The sequence below is a fragment of the Macaca nemestrina genome, chromosome 5 (assembly GCF_043159975.1).
Source record: "Macaca nemestrina isolate mMacNem1 chromosome 5, mMacNem.hap1, whole genome shotgun sequence".
Taxonomy (NCBI): Eukaryota; Metazoa; Chordata; class Mammalia; order Primates; family Cercopithecidae; genus Macaca; species Macaca nemestrina.
The window spans coordinates 114103154-114118546 of record NC_092129.1 but is presented as its reverse complement, the minus strand read 5'-3'; the positions used below and the strand labels follow the sequence as shown (position 1 = coordinate 114118546).

Sequence of the window (15393 nt, the reverse complement as noted above, 5' to 3'; positions counted from 1 at the left end):
CTTTCCACAATTCTATTTTTCTTCTCTCAACAGGATTTCACATAAGGCATTAATATAATATAAATTGAAACTTACAATCAAGAAAAAATTGATATTATAAACATGTTTGCTATGTAAACAGAGTTATTATAGTAAACTTTAAGTTTTGCTCTGAGCTTCCTTTGATCCCCAACCAAAACAAATCATGATAAACATTTGTAGTATAAGAAGAACATCATTTTTCTTGGTGTTAGATTTTGAAAAATAATAATGTGGAGTTTATTAGAATGGAATCAAACTGATGTAATAGTCAGCGACTTCACCACTATTTTACAGTAAAGACAGAAACCGACTTCATGCAGCTATTTCTTGTATCGACCTCTCATAAAAGCTGAAGGCATAACATTAAAATGCAGTTCAGGGAAAGCTCTTTTATGACGGACTATGATAATGTGGTCCAAGTTATGGAGTCCTCTTGGGGTTTAGCTTCCTCTAAGGAAAGGACTCATTTCATCTAGTTGAGTGAATGAATGACTCATTCTTCAACAGCAGTTCCCAAACACCTGCCTGAACACACTAGAGTCACCCAGGAGAGCTAATAATATGAAAATTTCTGAGCCCAAATCCCAGCTCTGTAGGTCCAAGCTGGGACCCAAAGAAGTCTTCCCTTTAAAAGCTTCTTTAGATATTTCTGATGGATAGCCAGGTTTGGAAGCCATTCATAGATAATTTGCCCTGAATTTCATTTCTGTCAGTTGGTCTTTTCATATGATCTGGTTATTGGAGAGGGTTGTAAAATCTGCATTTGTATTGGACCTAGAGTAAAAATATTGCACAACAAAGGGAGTCAACTTTTAAGAAAGTTATTAACCAAAAACTTCTCTGGAGTAGTTAGGTCTCTGGAATATATGCTTAGTGAGAGACAGTTGATGGACTGGTGAAAAACAGAAGTGAAGAGAGGATAAAGGGGAAACAGGACCACTAAATTTAAATATATGCAGAGATGTTCTTTTAGAAGAGCAACAAACTTACTCTATGCAGCTTTTCAAGAGCAAAGTTATAGGAGTGATGTATGAAAGTTACATAAAGGCAGATTTCAGTAAACATTTTAAAAATAATATTCCAATAGTAAGGAATTTTTAACATTAGAGTTAGATATCCCAAGGCTGATGAATTCTCTGTAGTTTTAGGTTTGCCTACAGTAGAAGCATGAATGCTAACGAACAAGTTAATGGCTTTAACAAAAGTGGCGACAGATTTCAGTCTTAGAGTTTGAAACACTCTGATGTTTTTCTGTATACATGAATCTATAAATAAGTACCTGCAAAGTAAATGCCAGGGTTAATTAGAACTCTGGAAGTGACATTAAAGAGCAAGGTGAATATTAGTTATACATGATAATATAATTAAAATTATTTTACAACCCTCAAGAACACTAAATGACATGACAGTGTATATACATATTAAAAGTATAATAAACTAAAATTTTATTATATAAAATAAATATATTTATATTTAACATTTTAGGGTAAAAAGAGTCAGCCTTTATTATGTTATTAGTTCAAGATTCCTATGCTTGATCTTGTTATTTTTATCTATATTTGGATATAATTAAATTTTAATTAAAAATTAATTTAAGCAACTTCAAGGAAATAAAATGGTTTAGTAATAAAATAAGAGTTCAGCTTGTGAATCTAATGCTGTGGCAACTTACACAGGGCAGAGCTGTGTAAAGGCTTTATCAAGATGTTATTATTTAACCTGCTTACCACATAGAGTTGCTGTGAGGAACAAATGAGTTAATGCATACAAAGAGTTTAAACAAGTCCCTATCATAAGTGCTCAATAAATATAAGTTATTATTATTGCTACTATTGATGAATAGAATGACTTGTTTTTGGTTGGTGATCATAACATTTGTCATGGTACGTGGCACAGAGCAGGTTTCCTGTATTTGTTCATTGATTACATTCAATCACTATGTAAAGATTCAATGTCATAATCATCAGGGTTTCCCAGTGAAGCTGTGGAGTCCACTACCATTTCATGTATTTCCAATGTAGACATTTCTTGAGTGTTTTCCCAGTAGCTGGACTGTTGCTATTAAACAAATTCTCTTATGCTTATATAAGAATGCATGTTTCCTGAAGAAGTCGGTGGTGGATAAATGAGAGTACATAGCCTGAACTTATTTCTGGAGTTCATTACATTTGAGTTTTGAAAGGACTAAAAATTAAAGGAATGGGAGAAGGGGTCAGGTAATTTGATGTCAGAAAAGTAGAATATGGAAGGGAGATTAAAGTGACAAAATGATGTTCTAAAAATGTGACGTAGATTTATCTGACTTAGGTAATAAACTATATTAGGAATTATGAATTTTTGGTAGATACAGATTTAATACATGACAGGTAATGGGAGGTGAAGTCTTGAAATGACAATTCAGGAATAATTAGCTCAGGTGAGGCCACAAAAATGACAGCCCTATCAGGTCAAGGAGGAAAGCAGATGTCTTGGAGCATGTTCACCTTTGTCAGTGAGGAGTAAGAAATCCTATTTGCTAGATTAACTTTTCAAATGCCGTACTGTTCATCCATATTTTCCTAAATGTTTGCTCATATGTCCATCAGTTTGGATGAAGGGGATGAAAAAGTTATTTACAAGATTTATTTGCTTTACTCACTCTACATGCAAAAGACAGAGAAAGAAGCAATCATATTCCAGTATTAAAGTTGCCATGTAAGTGTCAAATTGATTTGGTTTTCTTTTTTTTTGTGTGTGTGTGTGTCATATTTTAGGAAAAAGAGGCCCATGACCTCTTGACAAAATAAAGAAATATTCATTCACAATAGAAAATGAAAGGTGTATATTTCTCATATGACACTTAAATATTTTTCCAAAAGTAAAAGCCCATGTAATAACACATTTTCATATCTTATTGGCTCCAGTTTTCTCTAACTTTGTAGGCAGGTGAATCAGTTGAAAAAATTGTTACAATTAATTGAAAGTAGTGCCTGAAATGGTTCATTAATGCTTTTCCAAGTTTCATTTTCCCATTTTATTTTAGCTATTTAAAATCCACTTAAATCCCACCAAGGAAGAACCATTGTAGGACCTCTCAGTAGATATGTATTTAGCTATTGGGAATGCTTTGTGGGGAAAAGACATACTTAGATACATAGAAGTACCTAAAAAACATTATTCAAAGAGCTGTGGTTTTGTGATACAAATAGAAAACAGAAAACTCTTAGTTGTAAAATAACTCTGGCAATTATCCTTACAAATAGCATCAATTTCCCCCTCTGCTATCAAATTTCATTTTTTTTATCCTGAACATTTAAAGTGTGGACAACCATTATCTGACAACTCTCTCTTACTCTTTTACAACATTGCAGTAGGCAAGAGGATGTGAATTAAAGACTAATGCTTGCAACTTGAAATATTCTATTGTAATTTTATGGCTCCTGCTACAACTTGAGTGACAATGAAATAATTTATTTGCTCAACACAAAATACTTCACAGATATCAGGTAATTTTGAAATGATGAACTGTGCTTCTAAGAAGAAACTATGATATTTCACAAATAAATTTTGTAATTTGGGTGGCATTACCCTTTTTTAAACTCACAAAGCACCAGTGATAATATATGATATGTGACTATGTGGCATGACCAAAAGCATGTGGGATTCAGTGCATGGTTCCAGGCCCACTTTAGGGGCCAGAAATCTTAGCTGGTGTTATTAACTGTTGTTTTCCTGTCTTCTTCTTCTTTGCTTTTCATATCAAAATAGGTTTACATTTCTTGACATTCATCTTGTTTTGCTGAAGTGATTTTTTAAGTTAATTAAGACCATTTTTAGTTATTTGCCTCTCTTTGAGAAAGTTAATATACCTGTTTAAGTTGATCTTATTGCCTACTGAACAGTCTCTCACCTCTCTCTCAATGAAGTTAGTGATTGTTTCTTACGATGGAGAGACTACACACAGCCTGGCTTGTGACAAAGCCAGCAGGTGAGACTAGTGGTTTTCAATTGGGCTGTAAGACATAAATTAGCTGTGAGGGGTGTTGGAATTCTTTACTAGTAGAAATGGAAATACTAAAAGCTATGAACAATTTCATCTTTAAGATAACCTATGTTAGTTCCTAGATTATTCCTGTAATACTGTCATTCTCACTTTTTGATCAATATGTTTTCTTTAGTGGAAAAGAAAATGACTGGGACTTTTGTTTATGCAACTGAAGCCCATGATGATGTTTCTTTCACACAGAAGCACCTTCTGTCATGGGTCATGGAACAAAACAGGCTGAATCTATGGATCCAGATTATGTTTCCTACCTTGCTGGAGATATTAGACGTCTTCGTAGTTTTTCTCATGTCCTCTCTAATTACTGCAGATTGTCATTCCCAAATTAGTTTTCTTTTTTTAAAAAATCTCACTCTAAATCTAAAAGACTAACCCTTCTAAGCAGGCTTCAGATGTGTTTACCTAAATATTCAAGTAGACATGGGTTAGTGAGAAAGAAAGAAAGAGAGTTAGCTAGAGTTAGAAGCCTGGCAGAGTCTGCCCCACCCAGGCCTGCCCAACAGTGCTTCCTGTAGAGAAGCTGGGTACTCAAGAAAAAGTGAAAAAAAAATTTTTTTTTGCATTCAACAAGCCAAAGAGGAAATTGCCAATTTCTTCCTGCAGAAGACATAGTGACCCCACTAAATAGTGAAAACGTAACTATTAGTGAATGATAGGTGGGAAGAGAGAGTCCTCTCAGATGTCTCCCCTCTTCCCCACCTCTGGTACAGGTACAGGTGGGAAAGAAGTATCAAGCCAAAGTTTCTGCCTCTAGGAACTGAGTTAGAAATACGTGAAGAGATAGAGAAATCATTTTCATTCTCTAAACCTTTCCAAAATGAATCTAATGCAGCATTGTCCTGCATGGATCTTTCTGGGAGAAAATGGAGATGGCCATTATGGTCAAATGAAAGGTGACATTTTGAGAAATAATTCCCTATGTGTTTATTTCATGTAATCCCTGTTTACCTCCTCAGCAACTTTGTTTCCTCACTAAACTCTTCTCCTCTTCTCTCCCTCTTCCCCTTCCTCACCCTACCACTTGCTTCCACTTCCCCTTCTCTCTTCTCTTTCTGTATCTTTAACTTCTCCCTTTCCCATGGGTAATTACTCACCTAGAATTATACCCGTAAGTAAAAAAGACCATCTTCCCTTCATTATACCCTCTTTTCTCAGTTTGGCTTTCGTCTATGCTTGTGGCAATTATCTTCATTCTCTCTTTATTTTCACATCAACCTACTTCTCAGCCCACTGCAGTTCCACTTGAGCTTCACCTCTTTCTCCTTCTGGAGAGTTCAAAGCATGATTTCAGACCTCATCTTATTTGATACCTCCTTCTGATATACTGACTATTGCTTCCTTTTCTGGAAATTCCTTACTTCTCGATGGATAGGTGTTGTTTTGTTCTGTTATCATAGGGAATGAACAGGTTTTCCTTTGCAGGTTTAGTGGCAGGAAATTTCCGGCATTCTAAGTTTTTCTAAAGTTATGTTGGATTTGCAGGCAGCACATGGTTTTTGGAGAATTAATGCAGGTTAGTAAGTAGAAAAAAAAGCAGATAGGGGAATGAATATGTAAGGAATGGTAGCAGATATAAATCCATAAGTAAGTAAAGTAAGTATAACATTTTAAGAATTGCTGGATGGAGAAATAAACTGATTGTGTTAACAGAAAATAATAGCTTGAGTAAAAAGAGGTTAATGGGACATGTTGCCAAAATATTGGAAACAATATGAGAAACTTATAGAATCAAGCTTGTTTGTATGCTGGAGATCTAAAGGATGATAAAGGGGTGGATTTCAATGATTAAGAAGACCGGAGACTTGACTTCTTACCTATTATTTTCTTTTCTTATCAGTCTTTGAAAAATTTGATTTCCAAAATTTAAAATCTCGCATTAATCTCTGCAGTGAATCTTTAGTTTGTTATCACCTTTATTTTAGAATCCTAGCCTTTTCATATTGTTTTGTGAATAATTTCCTGGGCTCTTCAGGGGAAGGTCAACATTTCTCATCACTAACTGTGAAAAATGGCCAGCTGGTTTCCCTTGTCTTATAATTAGGAACCTACTTCACCTATCTTCCATACTTTTTGAAAGTAAAAATTACTCATAAACTCCTAAATCTTCCCTGAATACACACTGGTGGTGTAACAGGACCTGATGGTTTGCGATTAGTGTATCTGGGTTTTTGAAATGTCAACATTCGCTTTTCCCTTCTGGTGTAGAATTTTCACTGTTCCATCTTCATCTTATGGGTAACAGTCATCGTGCTCATTTCTTCACTGATAATTGACATGAATATACAAATTTCTATATAAAATGAGTTTTAAAATAATATTCTTCAGCTTTTCCTCTTTTAGGATTTGTGAATGGAAATGAGGTCACTTTTAAAGACCTTCTTTAAAATATATATTTGAAGATATTTTTATCAATTGCATGCTACTTGTCTTGCAAAGGAATCTTTTGTCTTTTCACCTTTCTTTGTTTTTTTTTTTTATTATTATAGAAACCCTTTCTCTATGTACCAGATAATTTGTCTTGAATTTCACATTTTGCAGTATTCCAGTTTTGCCATTGGTCTTAAGGTCACTTTACCCTTCTAGTTTAGCCAGCTCAATATTCTGATGTCACCGTTGTTCTGCTGTTATGTAATATTTCGTGAATATGATCTGGTAATACTAGAATAATGTTTAAAGGACACTGAATTATGTAGGATGATTTGAATACTTTCAGAAATATACCTATATCAGGAAATCAATGATATCGAAACATGTCTGAGGATGCTGGACTCTGTAACTTCATAGTTGATGTTTATCAGTTTCCATTCATCTTTTAAGTATTAAAGACAGATGGCTGGAATGGTGGAAAGCATGTTAGTTTTAATACCAAACCAATCTTGATTAAAATCCTGACTTCTTACGGTTTCAACATTTGCCATTTATCATTGGAAAAATAATTTAACCTCTTAGATCCATAGTTTCTTCATCAGCCAAGTAGGAGAATCATATCCCCCAGCAGGGTGGTATGAAGAATACGTGAGATATGCTGTGGGTATTTTGGTACATGATAGGTATCAAATAAGTAGAAGTTCTTCTTATTTTCCTACCCTCTTCAGAAAAAATCAGAAAAAAAGGATGAGTTTTCTCTACTATTAAGAAATTTCCCCATATATAATTACTTTAGTATTTTATTTGATAAAATATTGGTACACCAGATGTTAAAAAGTATTTCACTGGTTCAAAGCAGTAATTGTATATTAAGGAGTCCTTTCCACTACATAAGTCATATTCTATGAAATACTCTTTTTCTTGTTGAGAAAGAGAGTGAACCGTACTCAAACCATATGAACACAAATTTAGTGAAGTTAGTGAAATCATAAAACTTGTTGGTCATTTATATTTTATAAATATTGTATAGAAACTTGCTATGACAAAAACTATTACCTAGACTCTGTTTTAAATCACTGTATTTTACCATATTAAATTAGTTACTCAAGCTTGAAATCCATAGATTTTCATTCTTTGTATCTTCTTTATTCATTGTACAAATATGTGGTGAGTTGCTATCACATGTAAGACACTGTTCTAGGCTCTTGGCATATGTCAGTGATCCAAACAGACAAAGATCTCTGATCTTGAGAAGTTCATATTTCAGCAGTAAGAGACTGTACATCTCAGAAAATAATAGAGCAACGTGAAGCGTGCATGGAAATATTTGGATGTGGTGAGAGGAGCAGATTGTAGTAGTAAGTAGGATAATTAGAGTAGGAACCATCAAAAACTTGACAATTGAGCAAAGACTTTAAAGAAGTAAGGGGTTTAGTCATACCAGTATTGGGAAGAGCTATCCAGACAGAAGGAAAGGTTGGTGCAGAAATCTCAAGGCAGGAAAGGTAGATGCAGGGAGTAGTGCTGGGAGTTCTGATGCTATCCTAAGGACTCAGGCACTTCCTTGTGAGTAAAGTAGGGAACTATTGGGTAGAGATGGCAGGACCTGATTTATATTTCAAAAGAGTCACTTTGGCTGTTGTGTTGAGAATAGACTCCAGGAGGAGAACAATAGTAAATGCTGGGTGACCAGTTAAAAATCTATGGTGAGAATTCAAATGAAAGACAATATTGGCTCAGGACAGGGTGGCAATAGTGGAGGGGTTGGTAAGTGGTCAAATTCTGCACAAATTTAGAAAATACATCCAGTCTGGTAGATAGGACACAGGATGTGAGAGAAAACAAGGAGTTAAGTCTAAAGTTTTTCACCTGAACAGCTGGAGAAATGTAGTTATGAACAGCCAAGGTGGAGATGGCTGCTGGTGGATCAAGTTCGGGGGAAAAAAAGATGAAAAGTTCCATTTTGGAAATGCTGATTTTGAGAGGTCTATTAAATACCCAAGTAAAAATGTCAGGAGGCAGTTAGATGTCTGACTGGAGCTAAGAAGAGAGACTCAGGCAGGAAATAGGAATTTTGCATGGATTGGGGGTACTTTATGGTTAATGTCATGTTGATGAATGGCATGAAGCACTGAATATGGAGTGTAGAAGGAAAGGTGGCCAGCTACAGAGTCCCTGAAGTCTCTTCTTGTCTGTTTCTAGGTACTTTTAATCAGTGATCAGCAAATCAGAAAATTGTATATTTAAAAAACATTTCATTTTGTCAATCTTACATTATCTTAACTGCTCCTAAGGTCTCTTAGGACCAAGGTGGTCTACTACAATAACACTTGGGAAGTAGACACAAACACATGTATTTCTCCAACACTGTTTGGAGATAATTGTCTCCATTTATTATAGGAAAATTCAAAAACCATAACATTGAGAACAGAAATGTAAACGTGCTATAGTCTACTATTTGGCTGCTTCCTGCACAGTAACTAGTTTCCTGACATTAGTCATGAAAGATAAAACCATTTAAAGTTCAAATTCAGATAAAGTTTAACATAAAATAGTGGTTTTTTTTGGGAGGGAAGGTAGAGGGTAGTGATTGCAGGCACCAAAATGGAAAGTCAAAAGAGAGAAGGTAATTATGTAAATTGTGTTTCTTGAAGGCATTTAGAATTTTTAATTCACATACTCTAAGTATCTGAAAGCACATTTAGTTCCTGTTTGGAGAGATGAAAGCCTTGCCATAGCTTCATCTGCAGGCTTGTGGCAATGTTAGTCTCTCCCGTGTGTACGTGCACTGAAGAGTGGAAGTGGCTGAGTGGGCAGTTGGCAACCATTCATCGCATTGATTGCAGCCATTCATAAAACCCAGCAGCGCTGAGGGTGGAGTCAGGAGGAGCTTTCCCCTGAGGCGGTTGCAGAATGTCTTATTTGCATAAATCTTCAGTGATGCTTCAGTGATGAGGGAATGCTCACATTCAGTTAGAAGACTGTGGAAGAGCCCCAATCTGATAAAACTGAGTAATTAAAGACTTTGCAAAGGATAAGAGGTCAAACCCTTTGAATTCCTAGTCCCTCAATCCATGGTAATTCTGGGAAGTCAGCGTTGTGGCAGCGTTTGTGGTCTCCTTATGTCTGGCTGAAGGAGTAAATTACACACAGAGACAAACACCTTAAAAGCTGCAACATACTGAAATATCATTGTTGTGTTTCTTCAAGTATGGGGGGTTTATATTATTATACCAAGTCTAATGCATAGGAGATAGTGGAAATTGCTGAGGTTACACAGTTTCCATACGTTAAAACTGTCAAAAGTGTTAAGGTTTTATCCCTCCAAACTGATGCAATTTAATTATAATTTTAAAGAAATGGTAACCTACACAAGCAAAAATCTTGTGAGTATACTTTTGATGTGTCTTACTCTGAGTGTAGGGAACTTTCTTCCTTTTCTTTCTTATATCTAGAAAAAATTTTAGCTAAAAAAAAGTCAAATTAGAAAATGCAGGAATATCTATTGCTATGATTTAGAACCCCCCGAAATTGGGTAAATAATTAGCAACCTGAAACAATTAGTTTCCTCCCTTTAAAACGCAGATTCAGCAGCTAGCTGCTTTGCTCTAGTCTTGAATATTTGTCCTGTGGCCAGGATATATCCTATTATGGAAAATGTGTTGTTTTCCTGTTTTATTCAAAATAATTCTAAATATGTTGCTTTTGAATACTAATGTGTTTATTTTTATTATTCAATAAAACTTTAAAGTTCAAAAAATTGAATGAAATTTTTATCAGAAAGATTCTATAACATACATAGACAGAAACAGTACATCAACTTGTAATTTTAAACCAAAACCACTGGGACTTGAAATTAGACAAGAATTTTCTTACAAAGATAGGGCCCTTTTAAAATTGTTATTTTATTTTATTTTTTTGTTTGAGATGGAGTCTCGCTGTGTAGCCCAGGCTGGAGTGCAGTCGCACGATCTCAGCCCATTGCAACCTCTGCCTCCCGGGTTCAAGCAGTTCTCCTCCCGCGGCCTTCTGAGTAGCTGGGACTGCAGGCATGCACCACACACCTAGCTAAATTTTGTATTTTTTTAGTAAAGATGGGGTTTCACCATGTTGGCCAGCCTGGTCTCAAACTCCTGACCTCAACTGATCCACTGGCCTTAGCTTTCCAAAGTGATGTATTACAGGCGTGAGCCACCACGCCCAGCAGATAGGGCCTTTTAGTCAGAAAAAAAAAGTTTGCTTACAAACCTACCTTTAGTGTTGCTTAATACCTTATATTTGTTAGAAAATAGTTACTTCAGCACATATTTTAAAAAAATATTAAGTAGTAGATTTGTTTTCTTTGAAAGCTTTGTATGAATACCTATGACATGAGGGGAAAAAAAGAGATGAATTAAGGTTTCTCATAGATTTAATTCTTTAGCATTTTTCCAAGTTGGTGATATTTCAGATATTTTCACAAATCAGTGCGTGTAGATTAAAAATGCTGCGGCCAGGTGCGGTGACTCACGCCTGTAATCTCAGCACTTTGGGAGGCCGAGGCGGGTGGATCACAAGGTCAGGAGACCGTTTCATCCTAACACGGTGAAACACCATCTCTACTAAAAATACAAAAAATTAACCAGGCGTGGTGGTGGGCGCCTGTAGTCCCAGCTACTGAGGAGGCTGAGGCAGGAGAATGGCGTGAACCCAGGAGGCGGAGCTTGCAGTGAGAGGAGATCACACCACTGCACTCCAGCCTAGGCGACAGAGGGAGATTTAGTCTCCAAAAAAAAAAAAAAAAAAAAAAAAAAGGGGGCATATGTGAGAATTGCTAAAGATTTTCAAATGCTATGAAGTTTAACTTGCTGGACTTTTTAGCTTGTGTAAGTTTGATTAAAATTTCAGAGCTCAGAAATCCTAGGACATTACACTTCCCTAGCAACTGCCTTCCTGAATGTTTTAAAGGCTGATGCATGATTGGCCTTCTTCCATGACACTGGGGAAAGAACACAAGGCTTTGTGGTTCCTGTGGATGTCGTTGACTCACATCTCTTGACCAATTCCTTAAAAGGTTAGCATCAACTCTTGATGAACACCACTTTTTAAAATTTTTATCCCAAAGGGAAGGTGTGTTGAGGCTTTGAAATGGCACCGTTTTCTTTTCTTGTCACGTTACATATTGATTTGGAAGTCTTACTGACCTTGTTTGGAATGAGCAGTGTGTGTGTGCACGTTTCTGTGCGTTGTGTCCATGTTTTCCTGTATCATTTCTTTCAGAAGTGGAGAAATTTGCCATGCAGCTTTAAGCTCTGGGAAAAGAGTTTATCTACCACTGCTTCACCAGCGATCCACTTCTGGAATAACATGACTGGCCTTAAATATGAGCAGGGTAGTCAAATCTCCAAGAAGCCTCCATGAAAGCTCTTAAGAACCAGATTCATATTTGAAGCCTTCTGGATCCTAAGGGGCATTCCATTTAGCAAAGACTAAGATGTGAGGTCTAAGTTTTATAACCAAGCCTTCTCTATTCAAAGCCATGTTTATTTTAAAGCTTTTGAGGAGAAGGAATATCTGAGCCATCCATGTTCATCCTCAGAGGGAGGTGTTTTCTGATTTCTGCCAATAAATGTCACCAGTGCTCTGTAAGCCCTGTTTACATGAAAGTAGGAATATCTCTTCCTGCTGCCCTTTGGAGCTTTGTTATATTGTCTACCATCTACATTTATTTTGTGATGGATGACTTATGACACAAAGACATTTAATTTTTTCACATTTTGGAGTATCCTTTCTTATTTTACATGCGCGCGCGCACACACACACACACACACTCACACTTTATATATGAACCTTGTCTTTGATCTCTTCCTGCCTCTTAGCATGAGGAAATTTTGAACAAGGGGGATGCCTTGAGGCCTCTCAGATCTTTTTGCACAAACAAAGACCTGTGTGGTGATTGATGGTGTGAAACAAAAGTCCGTATTTTTTAGTAAAATAGCAAAAGCCACAGAATATCCTGCTCAAAATGTAACATATCAACGCAACAGCTGTTCCTATTTTTAAGCTTTCAGACGTCTTTGGCATGTGGTCATGCCAAAGCTTTCAGTAGCTTTTCTGCTATGGGAAAAGCTGCTGACAATCATGTTATTGATGCTAAAAGGAAAGTCAAATACAGAGGCTAGCACAGATTTTATTTGGGTATAATTGAGCTTTTGGAAGCCTGAGTCAAAGATTTCCAACTCCAAAGACTTTGCTGGGGCCCCAAGGTTAATATTGAAGGGGCTTGCAAAGACTTTCCCTTAGATTGTTTTTCAGTACCGTGTTTAATTTCTAGATATGTTCTACCCTTTTTATAATTAATAGTGCGTTGTGCTGTCTATCATGCGCCCCAGGTGTGTTGTCAGGGACATGGCGAAGCCTGCTGCCTGCAAAACACCAAGAAATGCTGAAAACCAGCCCCACCAGCCTTCACCGTGAGTATGGCATTGGTTTTATTGACTGAAAATGTCGTCTCTTACGCAGATCATGGTTACAGATTTATTCACATTGCATGTTGAGAGTAGATACTGTGGCTGCTTTTGTATATGTAATAAAAAGGCTACTGTTGAATTAGATACAATTAGCTGAGCTCTGGATTTAATATTTTTGTTAAGTGATGTTTCTAATACCATATTGAAAGGATTAAACTAGTTGGAGGAAGGGGACTGTTTTCTTAGGGCTCTAAAGTGACAGCAGTTCTTTTCTTGTTTGTTTGTTTGATTGTTTTAGATTTGGAATGCGTATGAGGTGGAACATAATACCTCAGGGAAGTAGGGAGGCAAGGTACAGACAAGCTGCCAAGTGGGGGCTAGTGTGTTTAAGGGAAATGCATAGGTAGTCCATTATCTAACCTTCAAGATATATTATTTAAAGGTAACTGACAATTTTTAAAAGTGGATTGTCAGCTGGGCGCAGTGGCTCATGCCTGTAATCCCAGCACTTTGGGAGGCCAAGGCGGGTAGATCACCTGAGGTATGGAGTTTGGGACCAGCCTGGCCAACATGGTGAAACCCCGTCTGTACTAAAAACACAAAAATTAGCTGGGCGCCGTGGTGGCCGTCTATAATCACAGCTACTTGGGAGGCTGAGGCAGGAGAATCATCTGAACCTGCGAGGCGGAGATTGAAGTAAGCTGAGATCGTGCCACTGCACTCCAGCCTGGGCGACAGAGTGAGACCCTGTCTCAAAACCAAAAACAAAAACAAAAGTGGATTGTCCATCTAGTTTCATTTTTATTATTGAATTCTTAAGTGTTGGATTAAATGACCAACCAAAAGAGTCTCATTCATATTTGAAACTCAGAGTTGACTGATTTGATTTTTTCTCTGCTCCCTGCTTTACCCTTAATTTGGTCATTGAAATGCTTATATTTTGTATATTACATACAGTAACATATCATTTAAAATTATTTGTGTTTTAGGATATGAAATGTGGTAAATTTCAGGAGGTTTAATAGGTGTTATAGGTTTTACCTCAATAAGTATACTTGAATATCATCTTCTACATTTAATCAGTATTTTCCAAGGAATAAAAACAGTTTTGAATTAGCAATAGTAAAAATGATTGATAATTACATTTTAAAAAGTACAAACTTAAAAGAAGTACTTTAAATGATGTTGTCATTTTTCTTTTTTCTATAGATATTCTGACTGTATATAAAGCCATTTTTGTATGATGGAACTTTTTGGATAATTCATAGAAAACTTACATCCCCAGTTTTCATCTTATATTCTAGGAATTAGAAAACATTTCAGTTATTTTAGAATTGAAGTTCTTTGAGGAATTAACGTTGATTTTAAAATCTCTTTATATTCCACACATCGAGGTTTCATTTTAATTGGTCTCACCTATTCCAAAGTTCATTTTAAATTAGACATTATTGAATATGAACTAGCATTTGCCATCCTCCAAAACAAGACGTTAGATAATTTTTCTCTTATTTTGTTTTCACTTTCCACAGACTTACAGCTGTGGGAATCTGTTGTCACTTTAATTGCAGCTAGTGGAAACTTCCCTGTGGCTCTTTGAGTTTAGTGGCCAAGAGGAAGCAACTGTAGATTCTTTGGATCCTGCTTTTTGGCAATCTCTTTGCTCACTCAATTCTTTTCTGTTTAAAATAATGAACCTCTCTGTCGGTGACTTGAAGAATTTAAAGTTTGCTTTCATTCCTTATGATAGCTGATTCTCTGTGGAGAGTAATGTTTGTGAATGGAACTCTCTGTAGCCACATAAATCCCTTTTTAGGTTAACATGGAAAGGACAAAAATAAATTGGAAGGGGATAATTGAGGACAGGCTTTAGTTTATAGATCAGTATTTTAAAATTTGTAATTTATGATTTTCAGTGGGTCTGAAAATCAATAGAGGCTAGTGACCAGACCTCTTTTAATATTTTTTAAAAAATAAAAGATAGTAGAAAATCTAGGAGTGCCTCCCAGGTTAGTATTTTAGGACAGAACTTAGATTTCTCTATATGGTAACTGTGTCAAAATACAAAATTTAATAAACAGTGCAGTTATTTATGAGGATTGCATTAATGGGTTTTAATTAGGAGAATGGCATAAGCAGATTTGCTTTATCAGTAGATGTATGTATATAGATAATATGTATTAATTGCTTTGGGAGAAGTAGGGAAAAGGGACTGTGAATGTGAAGTGGGCAAAACTAGAGACAAGTAAATCAATTAACAAACTATTGCAATAGGTCAGGGGGAGATAATAAGGTCTTAACTTAGAGGAAGGAGTAATAGAGGTTATGGGAAGGAGACATTTCAACAGCTAAGTGAGAAGTAAAATGGCCAATGCTTGATTGCCAATTGAATATGGGTTGTAAGGAAAGAGTTTAGGGGGATTACCATATTAATGACTTGGGTGACTAAGAGCCGCTACCAAGAAGTTGAATTAAAATTGTAAACCAAAACTAGGCATAGATGGTGTATTAGTCTGT

At 36.1% G+C, this 15393-nt stretch overlaps 1 protein-coding gene across 21 annotated transcripts in view; it reads left to right on the top strand.

The window, feature by feature from the left end:
• The window catches only part of LOC105479467 (regulating synaptic membrane exocytosis 1), a 492913-nt gene that overhangs the window by 68637 nt on the left and 408883 nt on the right, over positions 1 to 15393 (top strand). For 20 of the 21 annotated variants that reach the window (XM_071096864.1, XM_071096860.1, XM_071096867.1 and 17 more), the window contains exon 2: positions 12802 to 12882. The exons of the other annotated variant lie outside the window; for it this stretch is intronic. In XM_071096864.1, coding sequence (XP_070952965.1) covers positions 12802 to 12882 — 81 coding nt within the window. The remainder of the gene's footprint in view (positions 1 to 12801; positions 12883 to 15393) is intronic. 21 annotated transcript variants of the gene reach the window in all.